General features: G+C 38.3%; 1 protein-coding gene across 7 annotated transcripts in view; it reads right to left on the minus strand.

Annotated features, from left to right (window-relative positions):
- Positions 1-25,683, minus strand: part of RIC8B (RIC8 guanine nucleotide exchange factor B) — a 116,298-nt gene that overhangs the window by 84,817 nt on the left and 5,798 nt on the right. For 6 of the 7 annotated variants that reach the window (XR_001110085.3, XR_001110082.3, XR_001110084.3 and 3 more), the window contains exon 2: positions 22,217-22,264. Coding sequence is in view for 4 of the 7 variants with exons in the window: in XM_012469178.3 (XP_012324601.1) it covers positions 22,217-22,264 (48 nt within the window). In the remaining 3 variants the exon portion in view is untranslated. Of the gene's footprint in view, positions 1-6,332; positions 8,248-22,216; positions 22,265-25,683 lie in introns of those variants that run through there. The other variant, XM_064379899.1, reaches the window with a different exon arrangement.

Raw genomic sequence — 25,683 nt, forward strand, 5'->3', positions numbered from 1 at the left:
CAGATCACCTGAGGTGAGATCAGCCTGGCCAACATGGTGAAAGCCCGTCTCTACTAAAAATACAAAAATTAGCTGGACATGGTGGTGGGCACCTGTAATCACAGCTACTCAGGAGGCTGGGGCAGGAGAATTGATTGAGCCTGGGAGGTGGAGATTGTAGTGAGCAGAGATCACGCCACTGAACTCCAGTCTGAGTGACAGAGCGAGACAATAAAAAAAGTACCTACTTCATAGGGTTGTTGGGGGAATTAAATGAGATGACTTGCATGTGCTGCCCTCGAATTAATCAATAAATGTTACTTATTATAACTACAACCCACACGCCACATGTAGTATTACCATATGTTTTAGTAAGAAGCTACAAGGTATAATAGAGAACATAAGTTGGATATGACTGCTATTTATTATTTGTGAGATCTGGACAAGTTATTTGGTTTCTCTGAGCTTTAGTTTCATCCCCTATAAAATGGGGATAGTACTCCTTTTATTACAGTGTTGTTTTATTAAATGAAATGATGGCACACAGTAAGAGCTAATTTACATTTCTAAGAACAAGACCTACAATTAAAGATCTTAACCAATAACAATATTTTACAGATGGCTCATTTTTCTGATTGAAATAAGCCCACATGTAGAAGTGACATAGTTTTTTCTCCAATATTAGTGTTTCTCTAAAATGTTTACTATTAGTTGGCGAAACTCAGATAAAACTGCATAGATTAATTTAGAATAAAGATGGGCCGATCATTGACTATTGAAACAAAGGGGAACAGAGAAAGTGGAAAACTGTAAAAGACAAGGACTAATGTTTATTTACAAGAAACAGGAAAATGCAATAACTTTCCAGTACGAGCTGGAAAAAAGGGCAAGATACACACACATTACAAGCACTGAGTTCAACTTGGTAGTAACCCTAGGATAACTACAGTCCAGAAACAAGAACAGCCAAACAAAATGTGTGCAATTTCCAGAATTAGAATGTTAAGAGTTGGAATGATCACTTACCATTAACGAACACTAGCAGTACAAAAGGTTCTACAAAAATGGGTTTTGTAGACAAATAAGCTTGAGAAACTTTTAAGGCATATCAAACTACCAAAGATTCTCCCATGCATTATGGAAAAGAAACCTGCTTATTTTTTTTGAAACAGGGTATCATCACTCTGTTACCCACGCTGGAGAACAACAGTATGATCATGGCTCACTGTAACCTCGAACTTCTGGGCTCAAACGATCCTTCTGCCTCAGCCTCCCAAGTAGCTAGGAATACAGGTGCAATTAACTGTGTTCAGCTGTTTTTTTTACTTTTAGAGACAGGGTCTTGCTATGCTTCCCAGGCTGGTTTCAAACTCCAGGCCTTAATCAAGCAATCCCCTCATCTTTGTCTCCCAAAGTGCTGGAATTACAGGCTTGCGCCACTGTGCCCAGCTCTGCTCAGTTTTTTTAAACTGGTATTTCCTTACTTTGACCACAGAACCCTTTCAAAAAAATAATACATATTAACATACTCAGGACAAGAGGATATCCTTCTCATTTTATAAATATGAAAACCGACTCTCAGATAGGCTAAACAATTTCCTTAAGGTAGCAGAGAAAGCTAAAATGGGAAAGGGGACTCAAATTCTTATTTGACCCTGTCCTACTCTTTTCTACTGGTATCTAGTGCTACACAAGAACTAAAACCAAAATGAGTGTTCCTAACATTAAAAGCAATTCTGGGCTAAACTAGGCCAGTGAAGGGAATTTCTGAGAACAGATTTTTGTTTTCCTTAAATAAACGGACCTAAATCCTTAAACGTGGTTCTACTTGAAAAAAAAAATACATGTTCTCATATTGCAGTGGCAGTGAAATACCTATCCTTACAGTCTGTCACTTTCTCTTTAATAAAATAGAATAGATAATAGAATAGACTCCTCCTTCCCTGCTTTTTTGCCCATTATAATTACAGTGTTAGCCACATGCTTGAATTGTACTCACTTGAATCTATCAGTACTCCTATAGTGATGCAACAGACCCTAATCTTAAAATAGGTTATGCACATTCATCTGGGAGATGTGGCCCAGTGCCAGGGACACTTAAAGTCATAGGATAATTTTGGTACATATTCTTGAACCACTATTTTACTAAAAGCTTTACTTGGGGAGGGGATTTCTGCGTGAAAATAAATGAATGCATTATAAATCACAATACATAAGTTACATGAATTTTAAGATAAAAAATGAGATGTCAAAGTAATTTCTGTAGTTAAGGCAAGCTCCCTTGGATGATGTTTCCCTGGCCTCTCAAGGTTATGTCTACATTATTCTGTGATGAACGTCACTGGATATATATTCCACAAGGATCTAATTTTAGTTCTTAACTGGAGCTGAAGGTCAGCCACCTAAATCTGAGAGTCCTTAACTTCTGCCCTCTGTATACAGCACGTGTGTGTGGGGGGAACAAAAGGTTCATGTGTACACGCAGAAGATAAGGGTGGTATTAAATTCTAAAATAAGCTTACTATAATTGTAGTTGAGACAATGTTTTCAGTTTCACAAGACAAACCTATTCAAAAACTGTATTTCACAAAAATACTAAATAGTTAATGACTTATTGCCAGAATTTTAAAATGTGCTATTAATAAAGGTTCTGGGAGGATTCTAGAGGTCAAATTTGGAATTCTTTATAAAAAGCTAACATGGAGATCTTCTAAAATGAATACTCATGCCACTGAGTTCATGTAAAAGCTTAATATTATATATACTTTGGGGCTTTTCCTACTTGTAATATGGGAGGCAATGGTAACTCATTTTTTTTTCTTGTTTTTTCTTCTTAATTTTCATATTTTACTTAATGGATACTGTCTCTATTAATGAGGCTGTATCTCACTTCCTAAATTTCATCTCTGACTTCCTTTCCTGCACATGTACATTTCTCAGTAATACAATCAATGTTATGTTCTATATCATGGTGTTCTGCCAAAAAAAAAAAAAAAAACCCTGAAAATAAAGTATTGAGAAACAATTATTAAATAAGTTTGGTTTAAATTTCTTTGCTAATTAGCAATCATGAGAAAGACACATTATATCAAGAGTTCATTAACAAAAAAGAGCTTGGATGTAAATGGAAGCTTATAAAACCTATCGGCCGCCCTTTCTTTCTTGACAAGAAAGGTTTTATAAGCTTCCATTTACAAGCCTCCATTTTAATAGCAAAAATGAGTATATTAAAACTTTCTATTTCTCTTCAAACACAGTACCAGCCAACTCTGCTTCTTTTACTACTGTCTATTTTTCAGAAAGCCCTATCCTCCACTGCCCATGTGAAAATGTATTTTAGTCTTTAAAGTTAATATGTTGGCAAATACAGAAGTATATTCATTTGTTTCAAATTAGAATTTACCAAATGAGAGAACATTATCTCATTTAATCTTTAGTGAGTTCTTAGCACAAGCTATAGTTTGATTATACAGTATATTAACAGGGCTGCAAGATGAACATTGTTATAATAACATATACCTCATATCTTGATGGCTGATATAAATCCTGGTCCTTTAACAGCCCTTTTGCTTCTTTGCCTTTTTCAATGAATCAAGTTCTTTCCTATACACAATCTCTTTGGAGTTTCCTTACTTTGTCTCCAATGCCATCTACTCCTCAACACTCAAATTACTCACTCTGAACTAGTTCCTCTATCTTTGAATCCCTGGTTTTCAGCTCTAATAGCCAAAGCATGTTTAAAAGATAGTCAGACACTCTGATGGTAAGCTAATATATGGACTGTACGTTTGTCTCCCATGCCCCTAGATTCATATGTGAAAGCTCTAACCCACAATGTTGCAATATTAATATATTGAGATGGGGCTTTTGAGCAGTGATATAGTTTGGATCTGTTTCTCCACCCAATCTCATGTTGAAATGTAATCCCTGGTGCTGGAGATGAGAATTACATGCTGGGAAGTGGGAGGTGACTGGGTCACAGGGGCAGATTTTCCCCTTGGTATTGTCCTGAGTTCTCGTTAGATCTGGCTGTTTAAAAGTGTGTAGCACCTCCCCCTTCTCTCTCTCTTCCTCCTGCTCAGCCACATGAAGTGCCTCACTCCTGCTTTGCCTTCTGCCATGAGTAAAAGCTTCCTGAGGCTTTCCCAGAAACAGATGCTGCCTTGCTTCCTGTAGAGCCTGTAGAACTGTGAGCCTATTAAAACTCTTTTCTTTATAAATTATCCAGTCTCAGGTATTTCTTTATAGCAGTGAAAGAACAAGCAAATACAGAGGTAACTGGGGTTAGGTGAAGTCATGAGGGTAGGGCCCTGGTCTCGTGGGATTACTTCCCTTACAAGAGACACCAAGAGCTTGTGTTCTTGCTGTGTAAATATATGCAAGCACACAGTGACATACCAGCTGCTCACAAGCTAGGAGAAGAGGCTTCAGAAGGAAACCTACCTTGACAGCACCTTGATCTCGGCTTCCCAGCCTTCAGAACTGTGAGAAATAAATTTCTGTCCTTTAAGCCATACAGTCTATGGTATTCTGACAGCTCAAGCAGACTAAGATAGCAGAGAATAGGGGAAAGAGGGAAGTTAAGTTGTCCCAATGAGACAGTTGTGTGATTTTAGAGGTCTTCAAAGGCACAAGAACACATTAATAACATAGCAGAAAAAGCACAGAAACAAAGTATGTGGGTTCTTTCTAGTCCCTAGTTCTATTTTCCGAACTTGGATCTGGAGTAAACTGACCTCTCTGAAACTAAATTTCCTTATTTGTAAGATAGAAATATGTCTATCGTACAGGTTTATGGTAATTATTTATATAGACAGCATATGAGAAATCCTGTTATGAAGTATAAGACATCTTATACATGACTTAATTGAAACAGTACAGTTGAAGTAAAAGAAAGCACCTGGATTCCAACACTAGCTGTGTTCTGCCCCTGTGGCTAGGTAATCTTGGGCAAATTTCTTGAAATCACTCTAAATAAATAGAGATAACAACTAGGGCTTATAAATATGAAATGAGATAATAGCTTAAAAACCTTTAGCATAGTGCTTGGCATAGAGTAGGAGGTTGATGCACATTACATCATAAAGATGGCCAGATGGACAAACAGATCAAGAAACACTAACAAGCACATTCTATTCAAGCAAAATACTGCTAGGAACATTTTTGTTTGTTTACAAGTGCTTGCCTTTTAATGAAACAGCAAAGCCACTTGAGAAAGGGAAGTAGTGATGTTATAAAAAATAACACTGCAATTTTTCTATTAATTCTATAGATTCTACAGTGTCCATTACTGAGCACCTATGTATACTACTCTGATACAGGAACATATCTGAAAATGTTCCCAATTTAAAATGTAAATGCATGCTAATTATTCAAGAGAAATATATTCTAACTTAGTGATAAGATGTCTATTTTGGGTTAGTGAGCTATAAAAGAACATGACTCAAGTAGTTTATGGTATTAGGGAGGTTGGACATATGTAAAATGAATAAGAAATGCTAACTGTCAATATACAGCAATTTAAGCTATGTGCTAAAAGACTGAAGGAATAAACTATAGGGAATTTTGCCAGAGAAAGCTTTTGGATAAATGTGTTGGGCAGTAAGTGGGAGAAAAAAATAATAAAGACTAAGAGGCAGAAAAGAGGTGGGAAGCTAAGTCAAATGATGGACAACAGCAGCAAAGAGGAATATGGGTAAAGTAGGACAAGCAAAGCAGGTTTAGAGTTCATATAAGTAAAAGCCTTCTAACAGTTAGAGTCATCTAAAAAACGAAACAAAACAAAACCATAGTGGCTGCTGTAAGCTTTCCATTACTGAAAGTATTCAGTCAGGATGATGACTCTTAGTGTAGTATGCCTTAGAAGAAATCGTACTGTACTGGTAAATACTGTGGGTCCCTTACTACACTGTGAGTTATCTGAGGATAAGCCCTTCAAAAATGATTACTGAGGTCAGAAAAGAAGACAGAAGACCTGGTTTGAGTTCCAGCTATTCTGCTCATTAACTCTGACCTTGGGTAAGTCAACCTCTAGTTTTTTTTTTGTTTTTTGTTTTTTTAATCTACAAATCGAGGAGTTGAGAACGGTGGAAATATCCGGTCAGCCAAGAACTTTCAGGTCCCTATGAGTTTTCCGTGCATCAAAGATGTACAAATTTCTGCACTTTCCTCAGCATATGATCAAAATTTGAAAGGAAGAAAAAAGCTAGCTATTGAGCAAAGGAAACCTTACATTTTTGACGACAAAAAATCAATCCGAGGCATCAAAAAAAAAAAAAATCCGCTATATACCTAAGTGTTGTAAGTCCAGCACTACACAGATACCTTCTTCACTAGTTATTCTATTCACTTACACAGGCAAGCATGATCTTCTGTTTTCTGTCAATGCTATAACTAGTTTAATGTCAAAGCTTTATGTTCTCCATCAAATCTTACATTTTGGATGCCTAAAATCAGAAAATAAATAGAATTGATTCATAAATTACACAACAGGAATATCCAATTATTAATGAGTAGCAATATGGTGTAGCACATGGGTCATGGAGCCAGGCTGCCTAAGCTCGAATCATGGTCTCCAACTTCGTTAGTTTAGGCAAGTAATTTCTCTGTGTGCCTTTGTTTCCTCATCTGTAAAATAAGCAAAAGAATTCTACCTAGTATAGCTTTGTCGTAAGGATTAAATGTTAATACCCAACAGTACTTGGAATGATGATGGGCATACAGGATACATTATCTACTAGTACTTACTTTTAAAATAGCTTGAGATAAAAATCACATATTGTAAAGTTCAACTTGTTAAAGCATGTAATTCATTGGTTTTTACTATATTCACACTTGTGCTACCATCCTATCTAATTTTAAAACATTCTCATCACCCCTAGAAGAAACTCAATTCCTATGAGCAGTAACTCCTGTTTCTCTCTTCCTCCAGCCCCTGGCAACCATGAATCTACTTTGTCACCATGGATCTGCCTATTTTAAAATTTTAAGTTAATAAGATCATACGATCTGTGGCCTTTTGTGTCTGGCATCTTTCATGTAGTATGTTTTCAAAGTTCATCCATGTTGTAGTAGCATCAATTAGTTTACTCCTTTTTATGGTCAAATATTTCATTGTATAGATATAACACATTTTATTTATCCACTCACCAGGTGACAGGCATTTGGGTTGTTTACATCTTTTGGCCATTATGAATAATGCCATGAATATTTGTTTACAAGTTTTCATGTGGACATTTATTTCCATGTCTCTTGAGTAGACACCTAGGAGTATAATTGCTGGGTCATATGCTAATTATTCAGCCTTTTGAGGATCCGCCAGACTGTTTTCCAAAGTGTTGCACCATTCTACACTCCCACCAGCAGCGTATGGGGGATTTGCTTTCTTCCAGTTCTTGTCAACACTTGTTATTATCTTACTTCTTTGTTCTAGCCATCCTAGTGGGTATGAAGTGATATTTTATGGTGGTTTTGATTTGCATTTCCCTGATGACTAATGATGTCAAGTATCTTTACTGACCATTTGTATATCTTCTTTGGAAAAATGTCTAGTAGATCATTTGCCCATTTTAAGACTGAACTGCCTCCGAGTTGTAAGAGTTATTTATACAGTCTAGATACATGTCTTTTAACAGATAGGATTTGTAAATATTTTCTCCCATTCTGTGGGTTGCCTTTTTACTTTCATGATAGTATCCTTCAAAGCACAAAAGTATTTAACTTTGATGAAATCCAATTCACGTATTTTTTTCTTTTATTATTTGTGTTTTTGGTCTTATCTCTAAGACTCCATTGCCAAATCTAGGGATGTGAAGATTTACCTTTATGTTTTCTAAGAGTTTTATGACTTTAATGCTTACATGTGGGTCTTTGGTTCATTTGGAGTTAATTTTTTTTTTTTTTGAGACGGAGTTTTGCTCTTGTTACCCAGGCTGGAGTACAATGGCGCGATCTCGGCTCACTGCAACCTCCGCCTCCTGGGTTCAGGCAATTCTCCTGCCTCAGCCTCCTGAGTAACTGGGATTACAGGCACGCACCACCATGCCCAGCTAATATTTTGTATTTTTAGTAGAGATGGGGTTTCACCATGTTGACCAGGATGGTCTCGATCTCTTGACCTTGTGATCCACCCGCCTCGGCCTCCCTAAGTGCTGGGATTACAGGCTTGAGCCACCACGCCCAGCCAATTTTAATTTTTATTTATTTATTTATTTTAACTTTTTCTAGCCTGCCGGGCTACATGGAGTTAATTTTTTTTTTATTATTATTTGAGACAGAGTTTCACTCTTGTTACCCAGGCTGGAGTGCAATGGTGCGATCTTGGCTCACTGCAACCTCCGCCTCCTGGGTTCAGGCAATTCTCCTGCCTCAGCCTCCTGAGTAGCTGGGCTTACAGGCACGCACCACCATGCCCAGCTAATTTTTTGTATTTTTAGTAGAGACAGGGTTTCACCATGTTGACCAGGATGGTCTCGATCTCTTGACCTCGTGATCTACCCGCCTCAGCCTCCCAAAGTGCTGGGATTACAGGCGTGAGCCACCGCGCCCGGCCAGAGTTAATTTTTATATACAGCATGAGGTAAGAATCCAGCTTTATTCTTTTACATGTGGCTATTTAAGTGTCACAGCACCAACTGTTAACATCTACATTTATCCTCATGCCAATACCAGCTTCCTTATTACTGCTTTGTAGTAATTTTTGTTTGTTTGTTTTAGAGATGTGGAGGGGTGCATCTCACTATTTTGCCCAGGCTGGTCTCAAACTCCTGAGCTCAAGAGATCCTCCCACCTTGGCCTCCCAAAGTGCTTGAATTATGGCCATGAGCCACTGCTCCTGGCTCTGTAGTAAATTTTAAAATCAGGAATTGTGAATCTTCTGAGCTTCTTCTTCCTTTCAAGGTTGTTTTGACTACTCTGTGTCTGCCGTGATTTCACATGAATTGTAGAACTAGCTTGTCAATTTCTACAAAGAAGCCACCTGGGCTTCTAAAAGGAATTGCATTGTATCTGTAGATGAATGTGAGGAGTACTGACATTTTAGCAATAGTAAGTCTTCTAATCTATGACCATGGGATGTTTTTTCATTTATTAAAAGCTTCCCTAATTTCTTTTAACAATGTTTTACAGTTTTCAGAGTGTAGGTATGAGTTATGTCCTTAGTCATTGTTCTAGGGCTTAGCATATATACCTTATCAGAATCAGCTCCAGATTTACACTAATTTAGTTCCAGTGAGATATAGAAATATTCCTGTATAGCACTACTGAGTTAAGAAGAAATTACTTAGGCAGATAGTGAGGGTACGGAAGTCCTCAGTAAGGTTTTTCTTTTAATGAAAAGCAGCCCCAAATTATTTTCCTTTCTAACAAACAGCAGCCTGCAAAATCGAGCTGCAGACACAAATGCTGGCAGTTGTGCCAATCATATTCAAGATGGCAACTCCATCTTCCCTGCTCCATCTTCCCTTCTCTTTGTCAGCCACATGTACATTAAGGAGCAGACAAGACAGTGCCAGCCAAGGGGAAAGATCATTTACATAACAACATTAGGGTGGGGTGGCCAGCCTTCTCCAAGTTATGTAAACATCATACCTGATTGAACCAATCTGTGAGCTTTATGTAAATGAGACATCGCCTCCTCAAATGTGACTATAAAATCTGGCACATCGGCTGCTGGCTCCTTTTTCCTCTCAGTAGTCCCCTCTCTCTCACTAGAGAGAAAGCTATTTTCCTTTCTCTTTCTTTTGCCTATTAAACGTCTGCTCCCAAACTCCAGTGTGTGTCCATGTCCTAAATTTTCTTGGTATGAGATGACGATCCCTGTGTATTTAACCCATACAATGTAGCCACTTCACTACCCCCTTCCCCCTCTTTCTACAGTATTATTGTTTTATATATATACCTATAAACATTACAAATCCAATAATACATTATTATAATTATTACTTTATAATTTTGTCTTTTAAAGAAGCTGGGAAAAGAAACGAGAACAAGTATACATTTATAGCTTTTGTTCTATCAGCCTTCTTATTTATCATTTCTGGTTTTCTTGATTTGTTCTTGTGGATCCTAGTTACCATCTGGATTTGCTTCCTTAGTTCAATACAGCTTTGCTCCCATTCATCATTGTGCTGTTTTTGGCAAGTGTATTACATTTCTCTATATTATTGACTGAATAATACATTATATACATATTGTTGTATACAAATGTTTTTAAAATCAGCTAAGAGAAATGGGAGAAGAATTAGGTATTTATACTGACTTTTACAATTACATAATTAGCTTTACTGGTACTCTTTATTTCTTCACGTGGATTCAAAGTACTCTTTAGGGTTACTTGCTTTCAATCTGAAGAACTTGTTTTAGTAAGTCTTGTAAGGTGAGTCAGCTAGCAACAAATTTTTTCAGTTTTTTATCTGAAAATGTCTTTCTCTCCCCTGCACTGTTAAAAGATAGCTTTCTAGATATAGGATTCTTAGTTGAGGTTTCTTCTTTAAGCACTTTAAATATGTTATCCCACTGACTTACATTTCTGATGGGAAGTCAGCTGTGAATCTTATTGACCTTCCCTTGTAGTGAGTCATGTTTCTCTTGCTGCTTTCAAGATTTTCTTCTTGTCTTTGGCTTTTAGCATTTTTACTATGATGTATTTAATGTACCTCTTTGGGTTCACTGAACTTCCAATGTGTAGGTTTCCAATAAATTTGGAAAGTTTTAAGCCATTATTTCTTCAAATATATTTTTCTTCTACTCTCCCTTTCCTCTCCTTCTGGGATTCCCATTATGTGTAGGTTGGTGTGTAAATGTTGTTCCACAATTCTCTAAGGCTCTTTTCATTTTTCTTTATTCTTTTTTCTGTTCTTTGCCTTGAATATTCTCTATTGCTATATCTTCAAGTTTGCTTATTCCTCCTTCTACCAGTTCAAATCTACTGTTGAGCCCCTTCAGTGAATTTTTATTTCACCTATTATATTTTATTCAACTCCAGAATCTTTATTTGGCTCTTTTTAAAAATAATTTCTACCTCTGTATTGATTTCTCCATTTGATGTGACTTCATCACATCTGTTACTTCTTTAATCATAGTTTCCTTCAGTTCTCTGAATATATTTATAATGGCTACTTTTTTGTTAAATCCAACATCTGTTCACTCATACAGGCAGTTTTTGGTGACTGCTTTTATTCCCCCATGTGTGGATCATTCTTTCCTATTTATTTGAATGTCTCCTAATATTTTTTGGAAACTGGACATCTTCTAACAACTCTAGGTATTTGCACTACCACTACTGTCTCTAAGACTTGCTATTGTATTTGTTTAGTGACTGGCTGAATTATCTTAGCAGTCTATTCTCCCTCTTCCTCCTCAAAGTGTGAAGCCCTAATGTTGCACCTTATGGGGCACACCATTGAGTATGCCCACAGTTGCCCTGGGAGACAGTGGCTTTGGCAAGCCCCTCTGACTTTCTCCCTTCCTGACCACACACAGCTGTTATGTGTCACTAGTTGATGACTGACTGACCTACTGTCTTCAAAAATGTCCTGGGGCAAAAATTGTTCCACAAACAGATCCAATCTATTAACGCTCTTTTGAGGAGATAGTTCCTCCAATTACTACTGTTCTCCTTTCTCTGTAGGTTAGTCCAGTTATCCCTTTCCTCCTAGCAAAGTAGCTGGCCTTTGGGTTAATCTATATCTCCAATGACTGTGTCAATCTGCCCCTAAGTGCCTTTCACTACAACCTACACCCTTAAGCATGAACTTCTCCATATTCTGCTGCAAATGAAGCCAGTTCCTTTGAGGACACATTCAGAGCTCTCTTTTATAAGGCCTGCTTCTTCCCCTGGACAAAATTTCTGAGCCCTGGTGCTGATGCTGGGGGCAGAGACAATGGCATGCTTCTTTCTGTGTGATACCCCCACTTTAGGGCTGACAGCTCAATTGAAGTAAAGGTACAGCAACCCTAGATCTCGTTGGTTTGCTTTTCCTGGGGTGGAACCATGCTCCACTACCAGGATGACTGTGGCCCCAGTATTCTCAGCAGTGTCACACCCAGGGTATAGCTGCCATCCCATGAGGAAGGGCAGGATGGAAGAAGGGAGGACCCACCACTCATCTACACTCACCCAGAATTTAGTTTCAGCAACAGGTAGCTGACGGCAAGATGAGAAATACTGACATTTTGTCAGTCCTGTGAAGACAGCACTCCAACTGGGAGCTAGAGGGAAAGGGAACCCTATATTCTTCCTTGCACCCGTTTGGAGAAGAGTTTCTATCTCACTTAGCCAAAATAGAGGGACAGAACAGGTCTTGGTTCAAATAACACAGACTTTCACTTTCCTTGCTTTTTTTCCTTAGAGATAGGGTCTCGCTCTGTCACCCATGTTGGAGTGCAGTTATGTGATCACAGCTCACCATAGCATCAGATTCCTAGACTCAAGCAAGCGTCTCACCTCAAGCCACCTGAGTAGCTGGGATTACAAGCGTGAGGCACAGCACCTGGTCCACTTTTCTTACTGAGTTTTAGATTTTCTTAAATAGGTGTTTCTTCATTGACTGTATGCCTTTGGGACTATTTCCAGACTTTAAATGGTTGTTCTTAAAAATAATTTTTAGCAGTTCCATTAGGGAGCAGATCTATAGAGGTCCTCACACTGTCATGGCTGGAATTGGAACTTCTTGATGAAATCTCGATTATGAGAAAATGCACCTGAAACTCTAAAGTACATATCAGAGATAGTATTCTTATTATCCCAGAGAGAAATCTTGAAAAGTGATCCAAAGATCATGTATAGATTGCCATACCTATGGCTTACTAAGTTAGGGCTGTCCTGTCCTTGCTTTCCAGATCTACTCCTCTAATGCCATGGCAAAACATCTAAAACTAAAAGTGAAATTTAGAATGAAGTTTAAATTGTTTCTTTTGACCTACCGTGAGGCATTCAACCTGTCCTATGACACAACTCAGACCTCCTAAGTCAAGTCTTGTGCCAGATTCTAGCTGGACAAGAATTTTAAAAAGTAAAAGGTTTAATGGAACAGAACAGAGGCCTCAGAAATAACATCACACATCTACAACCATCTGATCTTTGACAAACCTGACAAAAACAAGCAATGAGGAAAGGATTCCCTATTTAATAAATGGTGTTGGGAAAACTGGCCAGCCATATGCAGAAAGCTGAAACTGGATCCCCTCCTTACACCTTATAGAAAAATTAACTCCAGATGGATTAAAGATTTAAACATAAGACCTATCAACATAAAAACCCTAGAAGAAAACTTAGGCAATACCATTGAGGACATAGGCATGGGAAAGGACTTCATGACTAAAACACCAAAAGCTATGACAACAAAAGTCAAAATAGACAAATGGAATCTAATTAAACTAAAGAGCTTCTGTACAGCAAAAGAAAATATCATTAGAGTGAACCAGCAACCAACAGAATGGAAAAAAATTTTTGCAATCTACCCATCTGACAAAGGGCTAATATCCAGAATCTACAAAGAACTTAAACAAATTTACAGGAGAAAAACAACCCATCAAAAAGTGGGCAAAGGATAGGAACAGACACTTCTCAAAGGAAGACATTTACGCAGCCAACAAACATATGAAAAAAGCTCATCATCACTGGTCATTAGAGAAATGCAAATCAAGACCATATTGAGATACCATCTCATGCCAGTTAGAATAACAATCATTAAAAAATCAGGAGACAACAGATGCTGGAGAGGATGTGGAGAAATAGGAATGCTTTTACACTGCTGGTGGGAGTGTAAATTAGTTCAACCACTGTGGAAGAAAGTGTGATGATGCCTCAAGGATCTAGAAACAGAAATACCATTTGACCCAGCAATCCCACTACTGGGCATATACCCAAAGAATTATAAATCATTCTATTATAAAGTCACATGTACACGTATGTGTATTGTGGCATTGTTCACAATAGCAAAGACTTGGAACCAACTCAAATGCCTATCAATGACAGATTGGATAAAGAAAATGTGGCACATATACACCATGGAATACTATACAACCATAAAAAAGGATGAGTTCATGTCCTTTGCGGGGACATGGATAAAGCTGGAAACTATCATTCTCAGCAAACTGACACAAGAACAGAAAACCAAACACTGCACGTTCTCACTCATAAGTGGCTGCTGAACAATGAGAACACATGGACACAGGGAGAGGGACATCACACACCAGAGCCTGTCAGGGGATGAGGGGGTTGCGGAGGGACAGCAAGGGGTTGGGGGAGAGGGGAGGGATAGCATTAGGAGAAATACCTAAGCAAACCACCATAGCACGTGTATACCTATGTAACAAACTTGCATGTTCTACACATGGACTCCAGAACTTGAAGTATAATAAAAAATAAAAGGTTTAGATATACTTTAGGTATTATGTGCAATTATTTTAAAGAGACCAAGATGCTGAAAATTATTAGTTTCTAAGTGAGAACTGTACTTGCACCATGTATCAAAATATTACCTCAAGCAAAGACATAAAATATTGAGTCAAATTTGCAAAGTATACAAAGCTTATTTTGTTTTAGTAAAAACTGGAGTGTACAATTTCAAATGACCAAAATAAGGACAAAGGGCTTTTAGAACAAGCATCTATTCCTCAAGCTATTCCCAAGCATAGAGTCACAGTCTAGGATTGATGATTCTATTTTGGCACATATTCCTTGGGGGAGATCTAATATAGAAATTTACCCATGGATTTTCTATAATCCATGATGGCCAGCTTCATCATACATCTGTAATTGAGAGTGCCAAACCAAACATCATGGATAAAAAGCCAACTTAAGAACCAAGGCCTAACACAAGGCCAGGAATATAGGATTTACGAAAAAATATTTGTGAATTACAGAGATCTCTAATATGCTAAATACATTCATATCTGGGTGAAAAAAAGAAAAAAGTATGTGAAATGGCATAATAGAGTGTTAGGATGGCCGAGTGGTCTCAGGTGCCAGACTCAAGGTGAGAAATGGCAGAATGAACTTTTGGTTTATATAGATTTGTTTCACTCCATACACTGGCTCTGCAGATACTACTACTGTACTGTACACTCAGTGACAGTTTTTTATGCTCCCCTAAAATGAATATGTAAGGTAATCAAGAAAGCCAATTTTAGAGAAAATACATGAGTTGAAAAAAGAAGTATTAGTCCTTTGCTCATGACTCCAATCATACTATTATAAAAGAGTATATTGTAACGTTATCATTATATAATGAACCTATTCTTATATCATTATAATCTATTATAATATAAAAGAAAAGTTTAAAAAACAAAAGAAAAAGAAAAATATCCACAGCTATTCAGGTAGCTGCCATTTGGTAAATCTCCTTGTCATCATTTTTTCTTTGTGTAGTTTTTAACAGTTTTCTGTGGCTGTGATCATACTGTATGCATACTTTGTATCAAGCTTTTTCGGTGAACAATGTGAGATGTGTTTGGGATTCTGCTTTATAGCTAAAATAATATAAAACACAAAACAAAACAATATGTACAAGTCACAGGAATTCGGGTCTCCAACTCACTCTCCAAGTTCTCTTCATTCATTAATGAGCATTTATCACAGGTGCCTATTTTGCTGATAATATGAAGTAAGCCAGAGTTCTTGTCCTCAAAGAGCTTGTAATTTCAATTTGGCAATTACTCTATGGCTTCACAGAAATATGAGCTTACTGTGTGAGTTTGAAGATAGTGAAATATGCTTGATATTTGGCTACTTTTAACTTCACTCTTTTGAGGAAAATTACTACATACACAAAGATTTATCTCAGACAACTGAAATTTTCCACATTTGATAAGGTTGCATTCTTATATGTCAAAGAGCTGGAAATCTTTTAATCATTTCACAATATGTCTCTTTCAAAACTTATTGCTATTAGTACTCTTTACTGATTTTGAGGTCAGTTTTGTTTCAAAGCTTTTTGTTTAAGAGCTTTCATTTCCTCAACATGTAAATTTTCACATTATTCATCATATCCTCCCCCAAGTCCTACATATTTGCATGGCATAACATATTTATGTGCTGGTAGATAATCAGAGCCTACCAATTAAGGTAGAGAATATAAAGCAAATGCTTCAATAAGCACAGTTGCTTATGGCTAAGTATATAATGATCCACACACACCTGGAACTATTTGCATCACACCCACAAACATTAGCCCTTGTATCTGACTTTACTTCTCTAGACAAATTTAAGCACTCCTAGATGGTAATTTCCTTTACTATCTTCCAACTTAAGTCTAGTTACCTAAATGTTTTCTCAAGGTATGAAATGAAAGAGAACAAGGTACTGGATCATAATTTCAAGCCTTCTGAAATATACCTCAAATGGTAATAAGAGGGAGCCATGGGGCAGTGAGCAGTGAAGGAGGTGCAAATAGACAATCTGCTCTCTATCTGAGGTTCAACCACTAACTAGTGGTGTGTTAGCAAGCTGTCATTCACATGAGCCTGTTTCCTTATCCATAAAATAGGAATTGTGATATTCTTACCATATTTACAGCACTACCAGTAAGAAGCAAATCTTGGTAAAACTACAAAACACTACACAAGTCTCAGGATCATGAATGTATGATTATCTCTGAAAAAGCACAGTATAATCAAGTTTTCTTTTTGAAGGGCACTGCTCCCTTACACTTACTTCTAAGGTGTCACAAGGTTTTTCATATAAGAGGAGTGTAGTGTTTTCCAAAGAAATAGCAATGTAGTTGACCAAAAAATGTCCTGCTGTTACTAAGCAGTTGCTGACAGAAAGCTACAAAAACACATTTAGGAAAGAGAACTCGGGGAGTGATATGGTTTGGCTCTGTGTCACCACCCAAATCTCATCTTGAATTATACTCCCATAATTCCCACGATGCGGGCAGCACCTGGTGGGAGATAATTTGAATCATGGGGGAGGTTCCCCCCATACTGTTCTCGTGGTAATGAGTAAGTCTTATGAGAGCTGATGGGTTTATCCCATTCTCTCTGGCTGCCACCATGTAAGTTTTGCCTCCCACCATAATTTTGAGGCCTCCATAGCCATGTGGAATTTTAAGTCCAATTAAACTGCTTTTCCTTCCCGGTCTCAGGTATATCTTTATCAGCAGTGTGAAAACTGTTTAATGCAGTTAGTTGGTACCAGTACAGTGGGGTGTTGCTGAAAAGATACCCGAAAATGTGGAAGCAACTTTGGTATCAGGCAGAGGCTGCAACAGTTTGGAGGGCTCAGAAGAAGACAGGAAATGTGGGAAAGTCTGGAACCTCCTACAGACTTGTTGAATGGGTTTGACAAAACGGCCGATAGTGATATGAACAATAAGGTCCAGGCTGAGGTGGTCTCAGATGGAGATGAGAAACTTGTTGGGAACTGGAGCAAAGGAGACTCTTACGCTTTAGCGAAGAGACTGGTGGCATTTTGCCCCTGTCCTAGAGATCTGTGGAACTTTGAACTTGAGAGAGATGATTTAAGGTATCTGGCAGAAGAAATTTCTAAGCAGCAAGAGGTGACTCGGCTGCTGTTAAAAGCATTCCATTTTAAAAGGGAAACAGCTCAAAAGTTCAGAAAATTTGCAGCCTGATGATGCAGTAGAAAAGAAAAACTCATTTTCTGAGGAGAAATTCAAGCTGGCTGCAGAAATTTCATAAGTAATGAGGAGTCAAATGTCAATCCCCAAGACAACAGGGGAAAATGTCTCCAGGGCATATCATAGTTCTTCATGCAGCCCATCCCATCACAGACCCTTTAACCTAGGAGGAGAATATGGTTTCATGGGCTGGACCCAGGGTCCCCATGATGGGTGCAGCCTAGGGACTTGGTGCCCTAAGTCCCAGATGCTCCAGCCATTGCTAAAAGGGGCCATGGTACAGCTTGACCCATAATTTCAGAGGGTGCAAGCCCCAAACCGTGGCAGCTTCCACATGGTATTGAGCCTGTGGGTGCACAGAAGTCAAGAATTGAGGTTTGGGAACCTCCACCTAGATTTCAGAAGATGTACAGAAATGCCTGGATGTCCAGGCAAAAGTATGCTGCAGGGGCAGGGCCCTCATGGAGAACCTCTGCTACGGCAGTGTGGAAGGGAAATGTGGGTTCAGATCCCCTACACAGAGTCCCTACTGGGGCACCACCTAGTGGAGCTGTGTGAAGAGGGCCACCATCCTCCAGACTCCAAAATGTTAGATCCACTGACAGCTTGCATGGTGCGCCTGGAAGAGCCACAGACACTGAACATTAGCCTGTGAAAGCAGCCAGGAAGGAAGACTATGAGAACCTGCCCAAGACTATGAGAACCTACCTCTTGCATCAGCATGACCTGAATGTGAGACATGGAGTCAAAGGAGATCATTTTGGAGCTTTAGGATTTTACTACCCTGATGGATTTCAGACTTGCATGGGCCCTGTAACCCCTCTGTTTTGGCCAACTTCTCCCATATCTAGGAAGTAACTAGTTTGCTTTTGATTTTACAGGCTCATGGGTGGAAGGGACTTGCCTTGTCAGAGATAAGACTTTGGACTGTAGACTTTTGGGTTAACGCTGAAATGAGTTAAGACTTTGGGGGACTGTTTGGAGGGCATAATTGGTTTTGAAATATGAGAACATGAGATTTGGAGGAGCCAGAGGTGGAACGATATGGTTTGGCTCTGTGTCCTCACCCAAATCTCATCATGAACTGTACTCCCATAATTCTCATCTGTTGTGGGAGGGGCATGGTGGGAGATAATCTGAATCATGGGGCAGTTTCCCCCATACTTTTCTCACGGTAGTGAGTAAGTCTCACAAGATCTGATGGGTTTATCAGGGGTTTCTGCTTTTGCATCTTCCTCATTTTTCCTCTTGCCACTGCCATGTAAGCAGTGCCTTTCACCTCCCACCATGATTCTGAGGCCTCCCCAGCCATGTGCAATTCTAAGTCCAATCAAATCTCTTTTTCTACCCAGTCTCAGGTATGTCTTTATCAGCAGTGTGAAAACAAACTAATACATGGGGCAAAACAAACTGGGCAGTAATGCAAGTTCCTTTTATTTTCTGAGTAGGCTTAATGTACAGAAATGCCTATATTCTATGTGTCTCTCCATCAAGAACTTGAAAAGCTTATTAGGGTATAGATCCTTCTGAGCTGTCCAACAGTTCTGATGTTGAAGTCTAAAAAGAGCCTTATGTATGAAAAAGTCACAAATGGTTTTAACCCCTGGAGACTTAACAGAAATGGATTTGTTTGCCAATGCCTTCCCACTAATGAAGATTACCTAGCTAGGTCCCTAATGACGTTTGTTTATAACAGACCTCCCAGGAAGCAGAAACCTACACACTATAACTGATAATAAGCACTATATAGTAGGTACTCCCTCCAGAAATCTAAAACTCAGAAAAAGACAGTACTTTGAAAATGGTAGTTTTTTCCTACTACACTACCAGAAATAAATATATTTTATTAATAACTATATAAGAAATTTCTCCCTTTCACATAAGAGATTCTGTCTTAATATACTTCTTTTTACCAGTAAAAGCACTACTAAAGACTCTAATGTCAGATTTCTTTTTTTTTTTTTTATTGCATTTTAGGTTTGGGGGTACATGTGAAGAACATGCAAGATTGTTGCATAGGTGCACACGTGGCAGTGTGACTTGCTGCCTTCCTCCCCTTCACCTATATGTGGCATTTCTCCCCATGCTATCCCTCCCCAACCTCCCACCCTAATGTCAGATTTCTAAGGCACCATGAATCTAAAGATATAGAATGGATTCTCCCAATTAAATTAAATAAATAGCAGCTGGCTTCCTAGCCTGAATATTTATCATGAGTTTGTCAAATGACATGTTCTTTTTAACACCTTGCTTTTTTTTTCTCACTCTCTCATTAGCACATACAGCGAATCTCTCTCTCTTTTCACTACATCATAATATTCCATAATGTAAATGTGCCAGTTTCTTCAAACACTCCTTAAATGCTGGACACTGGTTGTTTCCAATCTTTTGCTATTGTGTGCAATAATGTTTCAATTAATAACTCTGCTTACTTGGAGTTCAATCTATCTGCAGAATAAATTTCTAAAAGAGACACTACTTAGTGAAAGAGTAAAATGCAACTGTAATTTTGGTAGACACTGACAGTTTCTTCTCCATAGGGATTGTGCCGTTTAGCACTCCCATCACATATATGAGTATTTATTTCTTGAAGACCATCTATAAAAATATACATTGGGTTGAACATAGTGGCTAACACTTGTGATCCTAAGGCTGTGGGAGGTCAAGGTGGGAGGATCCCATGAGGCCAGCCTGGGCAATAGAGAGCCTACAAAAAATTTAAAAATTAGCTAGGCATGATGGCACATACCTGTATTCCTAGCTACTCAGGAGGCTGAGGTGGGAGGATCACTTGAGCCCAGGAGTGTTCCAGTGGACTATGATCATGCCACTGCACTCCAGACTGGGCAATGGAGCAAGATCCTGTCTCTAATTAATTTATACACTTTACACACACACACACGCACGCACGCACAGAGAGAGATATAGAGTACACATGCATAGAGCTCACCTCCCAAAGTCTCACTCAGTAGATAAGAGGTTGGGCCTGAGCAGGTCTATTTTGAAAAAGCTCTCTAAAGTGCATATCCCTGGTTGAGAATCCCTATTCTAAAAAGTATTCTAGTCTTGGTTACATTGTTCAAATCCAAAAAAAAGTCAAGTTAAACCTCTAATCTACAAAATTTATACTTCATGGTCACTCATCCAATATTTTTTGAGTGCCTATTATGTGCTGGGCACTCCAAATGTCAAGTACATAAAGATACCAGTGTCTAACATCAACAAATAAATAATTAAGAAACAAGGCACAAATATTAATGTTACAGATTTACACAGAGTATTATGAGAATACTGAAGAGGAACTTCACTTTAACTGGAATGTCAGAGGAGGCTTGTTGAAGGTGGTGCCCCTGGTGAATAGGGATTCACCAGGTAAGAAAGAGAAGAGGTGTACAAGACGGAGAGGGCATTCCAGGTAGAAAACAATATATTGCAAAGGTAGTAAGCAAGAAACAGAAGGGATGTGGATGTGTGCATAACTGGAAACATTTCCTATTCCTAAAACACAAAATACAAGGTAGAGAAAAGAAATAGGCTACAAAAGTAGGCATGGATCAGATCACTGAGCACCTAGCAAGTCCTGTTAAGAAGATTAAACTTTATTCCATAGGCAAAGAAAGTCACTGAAGGGATAGATGAAGGGTTTTAAGGCTAAGGATGACATGGTCAGATTGCTATTTAAGATTTATGAATGCCAATCTACTAGAAAAGCATGTAACTGGAAAATGAAAGAACAGTCAGGAAACTGAATCAGATGTAGGCCTGAATTAGGGCAGAGGTTAAGGAGAAAATGAATGGAAGAAATCTGAAAAGGTAAAATGAGCAGGACATAGATAATAGATATGGGGATGGAGGTGAATGGAGGAATGATTTCAAGGCGCTGTCAAACCACTACTAGCAAAATACTGGATTTAAGCTATTTTTCTAGCAGCAGTGATAGGTTCACACTGATTCAGTCATACTCTCTTATCTGGTTTTGGCATTTCTATGGCCAGGGATAGACGTACAGAGTGTAGCAAGACACAAAGGCAGGGCCAGGCATGGTAGCTCACACCTGTAATCCCAGGATTTTGGGAAGTTAAGGCAGGAGGATCACATAAGGCCAGAAGTTCAACAGACCAGCATGGACTATACGGTGAGATCTCTGTCTCTACAAAAAGATTTAAAAATGGACACAGTGGTGTGTACCTGTAGCTCTAACTACTCAGGAGGCTGAGGCAGGAGGACTTCTTAAGCCCAGGAGTCTGGGGTTACAGTGAGCCACTGCACTCCAGCCTGGGTGATAGAGCAAGACCCTGTCTCAAGCTAAGCTTTATAATATTAGCAATGCATTTTGGGCAACCTGAATCTTACCACCAAATAGTCAGTCTTTGGGAATGAGTAGATCTGGGGAGAGTCTCCTCTGAATCCCTCCCACTCTCCTGATTCATACAAGTGTAATGGTCCTGCGAGGACAGAGGGAAGAGTTGCGTGTAACCCAGGCTAAACCTAACCTAACCTTTCTTCTCTGGATTCCTAAAAAACAAAATGAAGGGAAACAAGAAACCAATCAATAATCATCACATGAAAACATGACCACTGCTTAAAAAGTCCATGAATGAAACACACACACACACACACACACACACACACACACACACCCCAAGGCTTACCTTTCTTTTATCTTCATCTGTTGATTCAAATTTGAAAGTAGCCCTATGCTGAGGGGGGAAAAAAGGGAAACAATGTCATTTTAAATACATGAATTTTTAAAGTTTGGCTATGTTTAATAATATGTCCTCATAAAAATGTTGCCTTCTGGTATCTCCATATTCTTATTAAAGTAAGAGATAGGCATGTAAACAAATAATTATAAGGCAGAAATATAGATAAAAGAGCACAGTGAACCAAGCCACTAACTGCCCAGCAAAATCTGGAATGGCTTTCACAGAATACAGAGCATTTTACACTGGATCTTGAGGGATAAACAGGAGTATGCCAGAGGCAAATGGAATGCATTGCAGGAACAAAAACAAAAGCTCGAATGTATGAAAACTATATGATATATCTGCGAAATAAGCAACTTTGTGAGACTGGAACACAGGACATATGTTTGGGAGTGGAGCATGGAGGAAGATGAGAATGGAAATGTAGACTGGACAGTGATTTGGAAGGGCCTTCCAATGTTGCTGAGTTTATACTTTTTGTTCATATGCAATAAGAAATCATTAGAGAATTGTGGATAGGGAAGCTTGATAATTTGATATTTCAGAAAAGTAATTCAAAAAGAATAAGAGTTTAAATCATGGTGGCTCCACCACTTACTAGCTGTGACCTTGAGCAAGTAAACTCTCTGGAACTGGGCTTCTCACCCAAAAACAGGGTATACCTAGTTCACAGAGTGATTGTGACAGTTAAAAAAGCTAAGGCATGTATATAAAGCACAATCAGTGCTGGCAAGTAGTAATACTCAGTAAATATCAGGGTTATAATAATGATGATGCCAATGATTACGAGGAAAAAATAATTGGAAAGGCAGAGAGTGTCATGACTCTTCTGCGATGATCGGCGATACTATGTTTTCCACTCTGTAGCTGAAGTAGAGGAGAATAGAAGACAGAACAAGTTGGCTTGCCCATGATCACAGAAAGAATGGTGGTATGCCAAAAATAGACCACAGAATTCCTTATTCTCCCCTGAAGTTTTATTCAAGAGAACCAAGTACTCTTAAGAATTCTAAGCCTTCCTATTAAAAAAAAAAAAATCTCCACTGAAGATTTCTCTACTTTTTCTTTTCTCTTTCTTTCGTTGGTCACAGTGACAAATATTTACTGGCAATCCACCAAGAGTGAAGTACACTAAGTACTAAAGGTATCATCATTACAGGTGGTTCTGCGTTGACATCTTTGTAGAAGCAGCAATTTTTGAAATTAAAGGAGACAGTGAAATGCTGGCAGAGAAGTTCTGAATGTAAGAAATGGTCAGAGGGAAGACTCAGAGGTAGGAAACAGTGGCCATCTGAAGGAGTGAGGTTGCCTCGAATATGGATGCAAAACAATTTTTTAAAAAAGACATAATTTTAAAATTTATACCTGAATTGGCAAATAGGTGACAGGCAACCAGAGGAAGACTATGATGGAGGTGTGACCAGCATTCTGGAAGAACATTTTGGGCAGTAGCTCACAGGTCAGATTAAAGGAGACCAAGACTAAGAACATAACACCCTGTGAGGAATGGACATCAATAATCCAGGCATGATACTCCTGGTGGCAGTATAAACCTTAAAAGAGAAAGTGATTTGGCAACAACACACACTAGAAGCCATATAAATATTCATACCCTTTGACCCAGAACTCCTACTCCTACGAATTTATCCTAATGATCATCTGGAAGGAGAGAATAATTATATGTGCCAGTATCACTACAGTGTTATCCAATATTGTGGAGGAAAAAAGTGAGAACTGGAATAACCAACAGGGGATTGATGGAATGCTGTGCATGTTACAATATTCTATCATACATATCAGATTCACCCAACAAAATATTATGTAGCAATTTTTAAAAAAGAAAACTCATTGTTGGTATATTGTTTTCATAATAAAAAAGAAATTTGAAAAATGGATAAATAGTGAATAAAGAATAAGAAAAAGAAGGAAGGAGGAGAAAGACTATAAATCTGAGGGCTATACTTAGAAATGTATTGACCTGAGGTTTAGTGAAAATTAACATTAGACTTAAAAGTGGCAGATATCAGGTTAAAGTTGTAAACTAAAGCTCTGTAAAGATTCAATACAAATGAAAATAACTGCACTAAGAAACCAAGAAAATCTAATTTTTTTTGCCATTATATGTGAAATACGAATTCCATAAATTATCTGGAATAAATGTACCTACTTGTTAATATAATGGTTCTTCTAAACTTTTTTTTGGCATTTATGGTAAGGGGACAGAAAAATAAATTTGTCTTTCAGACAGATACTCAGTAAGTTATAAAAATGTCTTTTAAACAGTTCCTATGTAGAACTAATCTTTTAAGATGAGAATTCAGAATAGTACCAAGGTCTAATTATTCTGCTGCTCTTAATAGAAAATATAATGGTATGTGAGGCACTCAAATTGAATCTGGAATGTGCCAATCTATTTAGAAGCTCAAATTTCTAAGACTGGATCCAACAGATGTGGGCTTCTATAAAGCTGCGTTCTTTTATCCAACTTAGATCATACTTAACTTATTCAGTACCCCTATCTATATTCTCCCCTTTCTAAGTCTGAAATCGGGAAAAAGGGAACAAGCATTTCCAGCTGTACATGTATTTCTAGAACTGTTAGCCAACAGTCAGCTATCTCATCTCGTTTATATGCATAATTTCCATAGAAACAGGAGGAAAAAATCAAATATAAAAAGTTAAACTGGCCGGGCACAGTGGCTCACGCCTGTAATCCTAGCACTTTGGGAGGCAGAGGTGGACAGATGGCTTGAGGACAGGAGTTTGAGACCAGCCTGAGCGACACGGTAAAATTCCATCTCAAAAAAAAAAAAAGAGTTAAATCATTGTTCAATTTACATACCAAGCAAGCTAACAGCCCAGTGACACACCAGACTCATTATGAGGACTCCTCACTGCAGGTTTCACACCCTTATGAATAAGTTCTAAAAAGCTCAGGATCAGGAGTCAGACAATCCTGAGTTTGAGTCCAGTCTTCCTGCTTACTAAAAGTGTAAACCTGGTCAAGTTATTCAACTTCACTACCTATCAAATTTCCTTATCTTTATATAAGCATGGAACCTTGCACATAGTAGTGTTCAATGGCCACTACTGTTATTGCTGAATAACCTATGGTGTGGTATCTGGCCAAATACTGAACTATGAGAGAGATAGGAGTAATTTCATAGCTTTCTAAAGATACACTCAAACAGCACTACTACAAGGGAATAAACCCAGTTGGGGTGGTGTATGTGGTGGTTTCATGAACAAAGATGGCTTCTATAACTAAAAATCAGTAACAGATTATATAACATAAGCTGGAAATAAGAACAAAGTATAACAAAGGAACAGTCCACTAAACATGCTTCTCTGCAAAAACCCACAGAGTAAACTCAAAAAGTCAAGAGCCCAACTTCCAAAGTAGAAAACAAAAA

Source organism: Aotus nancymaae, unplaced genomic scaffold (genome assembly GCF_030222135.1).
Source record: "Aotus nancymaae isolate 86718 unplaced genomic scaffold, 86718_ANA_hifiasm-v0.15.2.pri h1tg000021l, whole genome shotgun sequence".
Classification (NCBI taxonomy): domain Eukaryota; kingdom Metazoa; phylum Chordata; class Mammalia; order Primates; family Aotidae; genus Aotus; species Aotus nancymaae.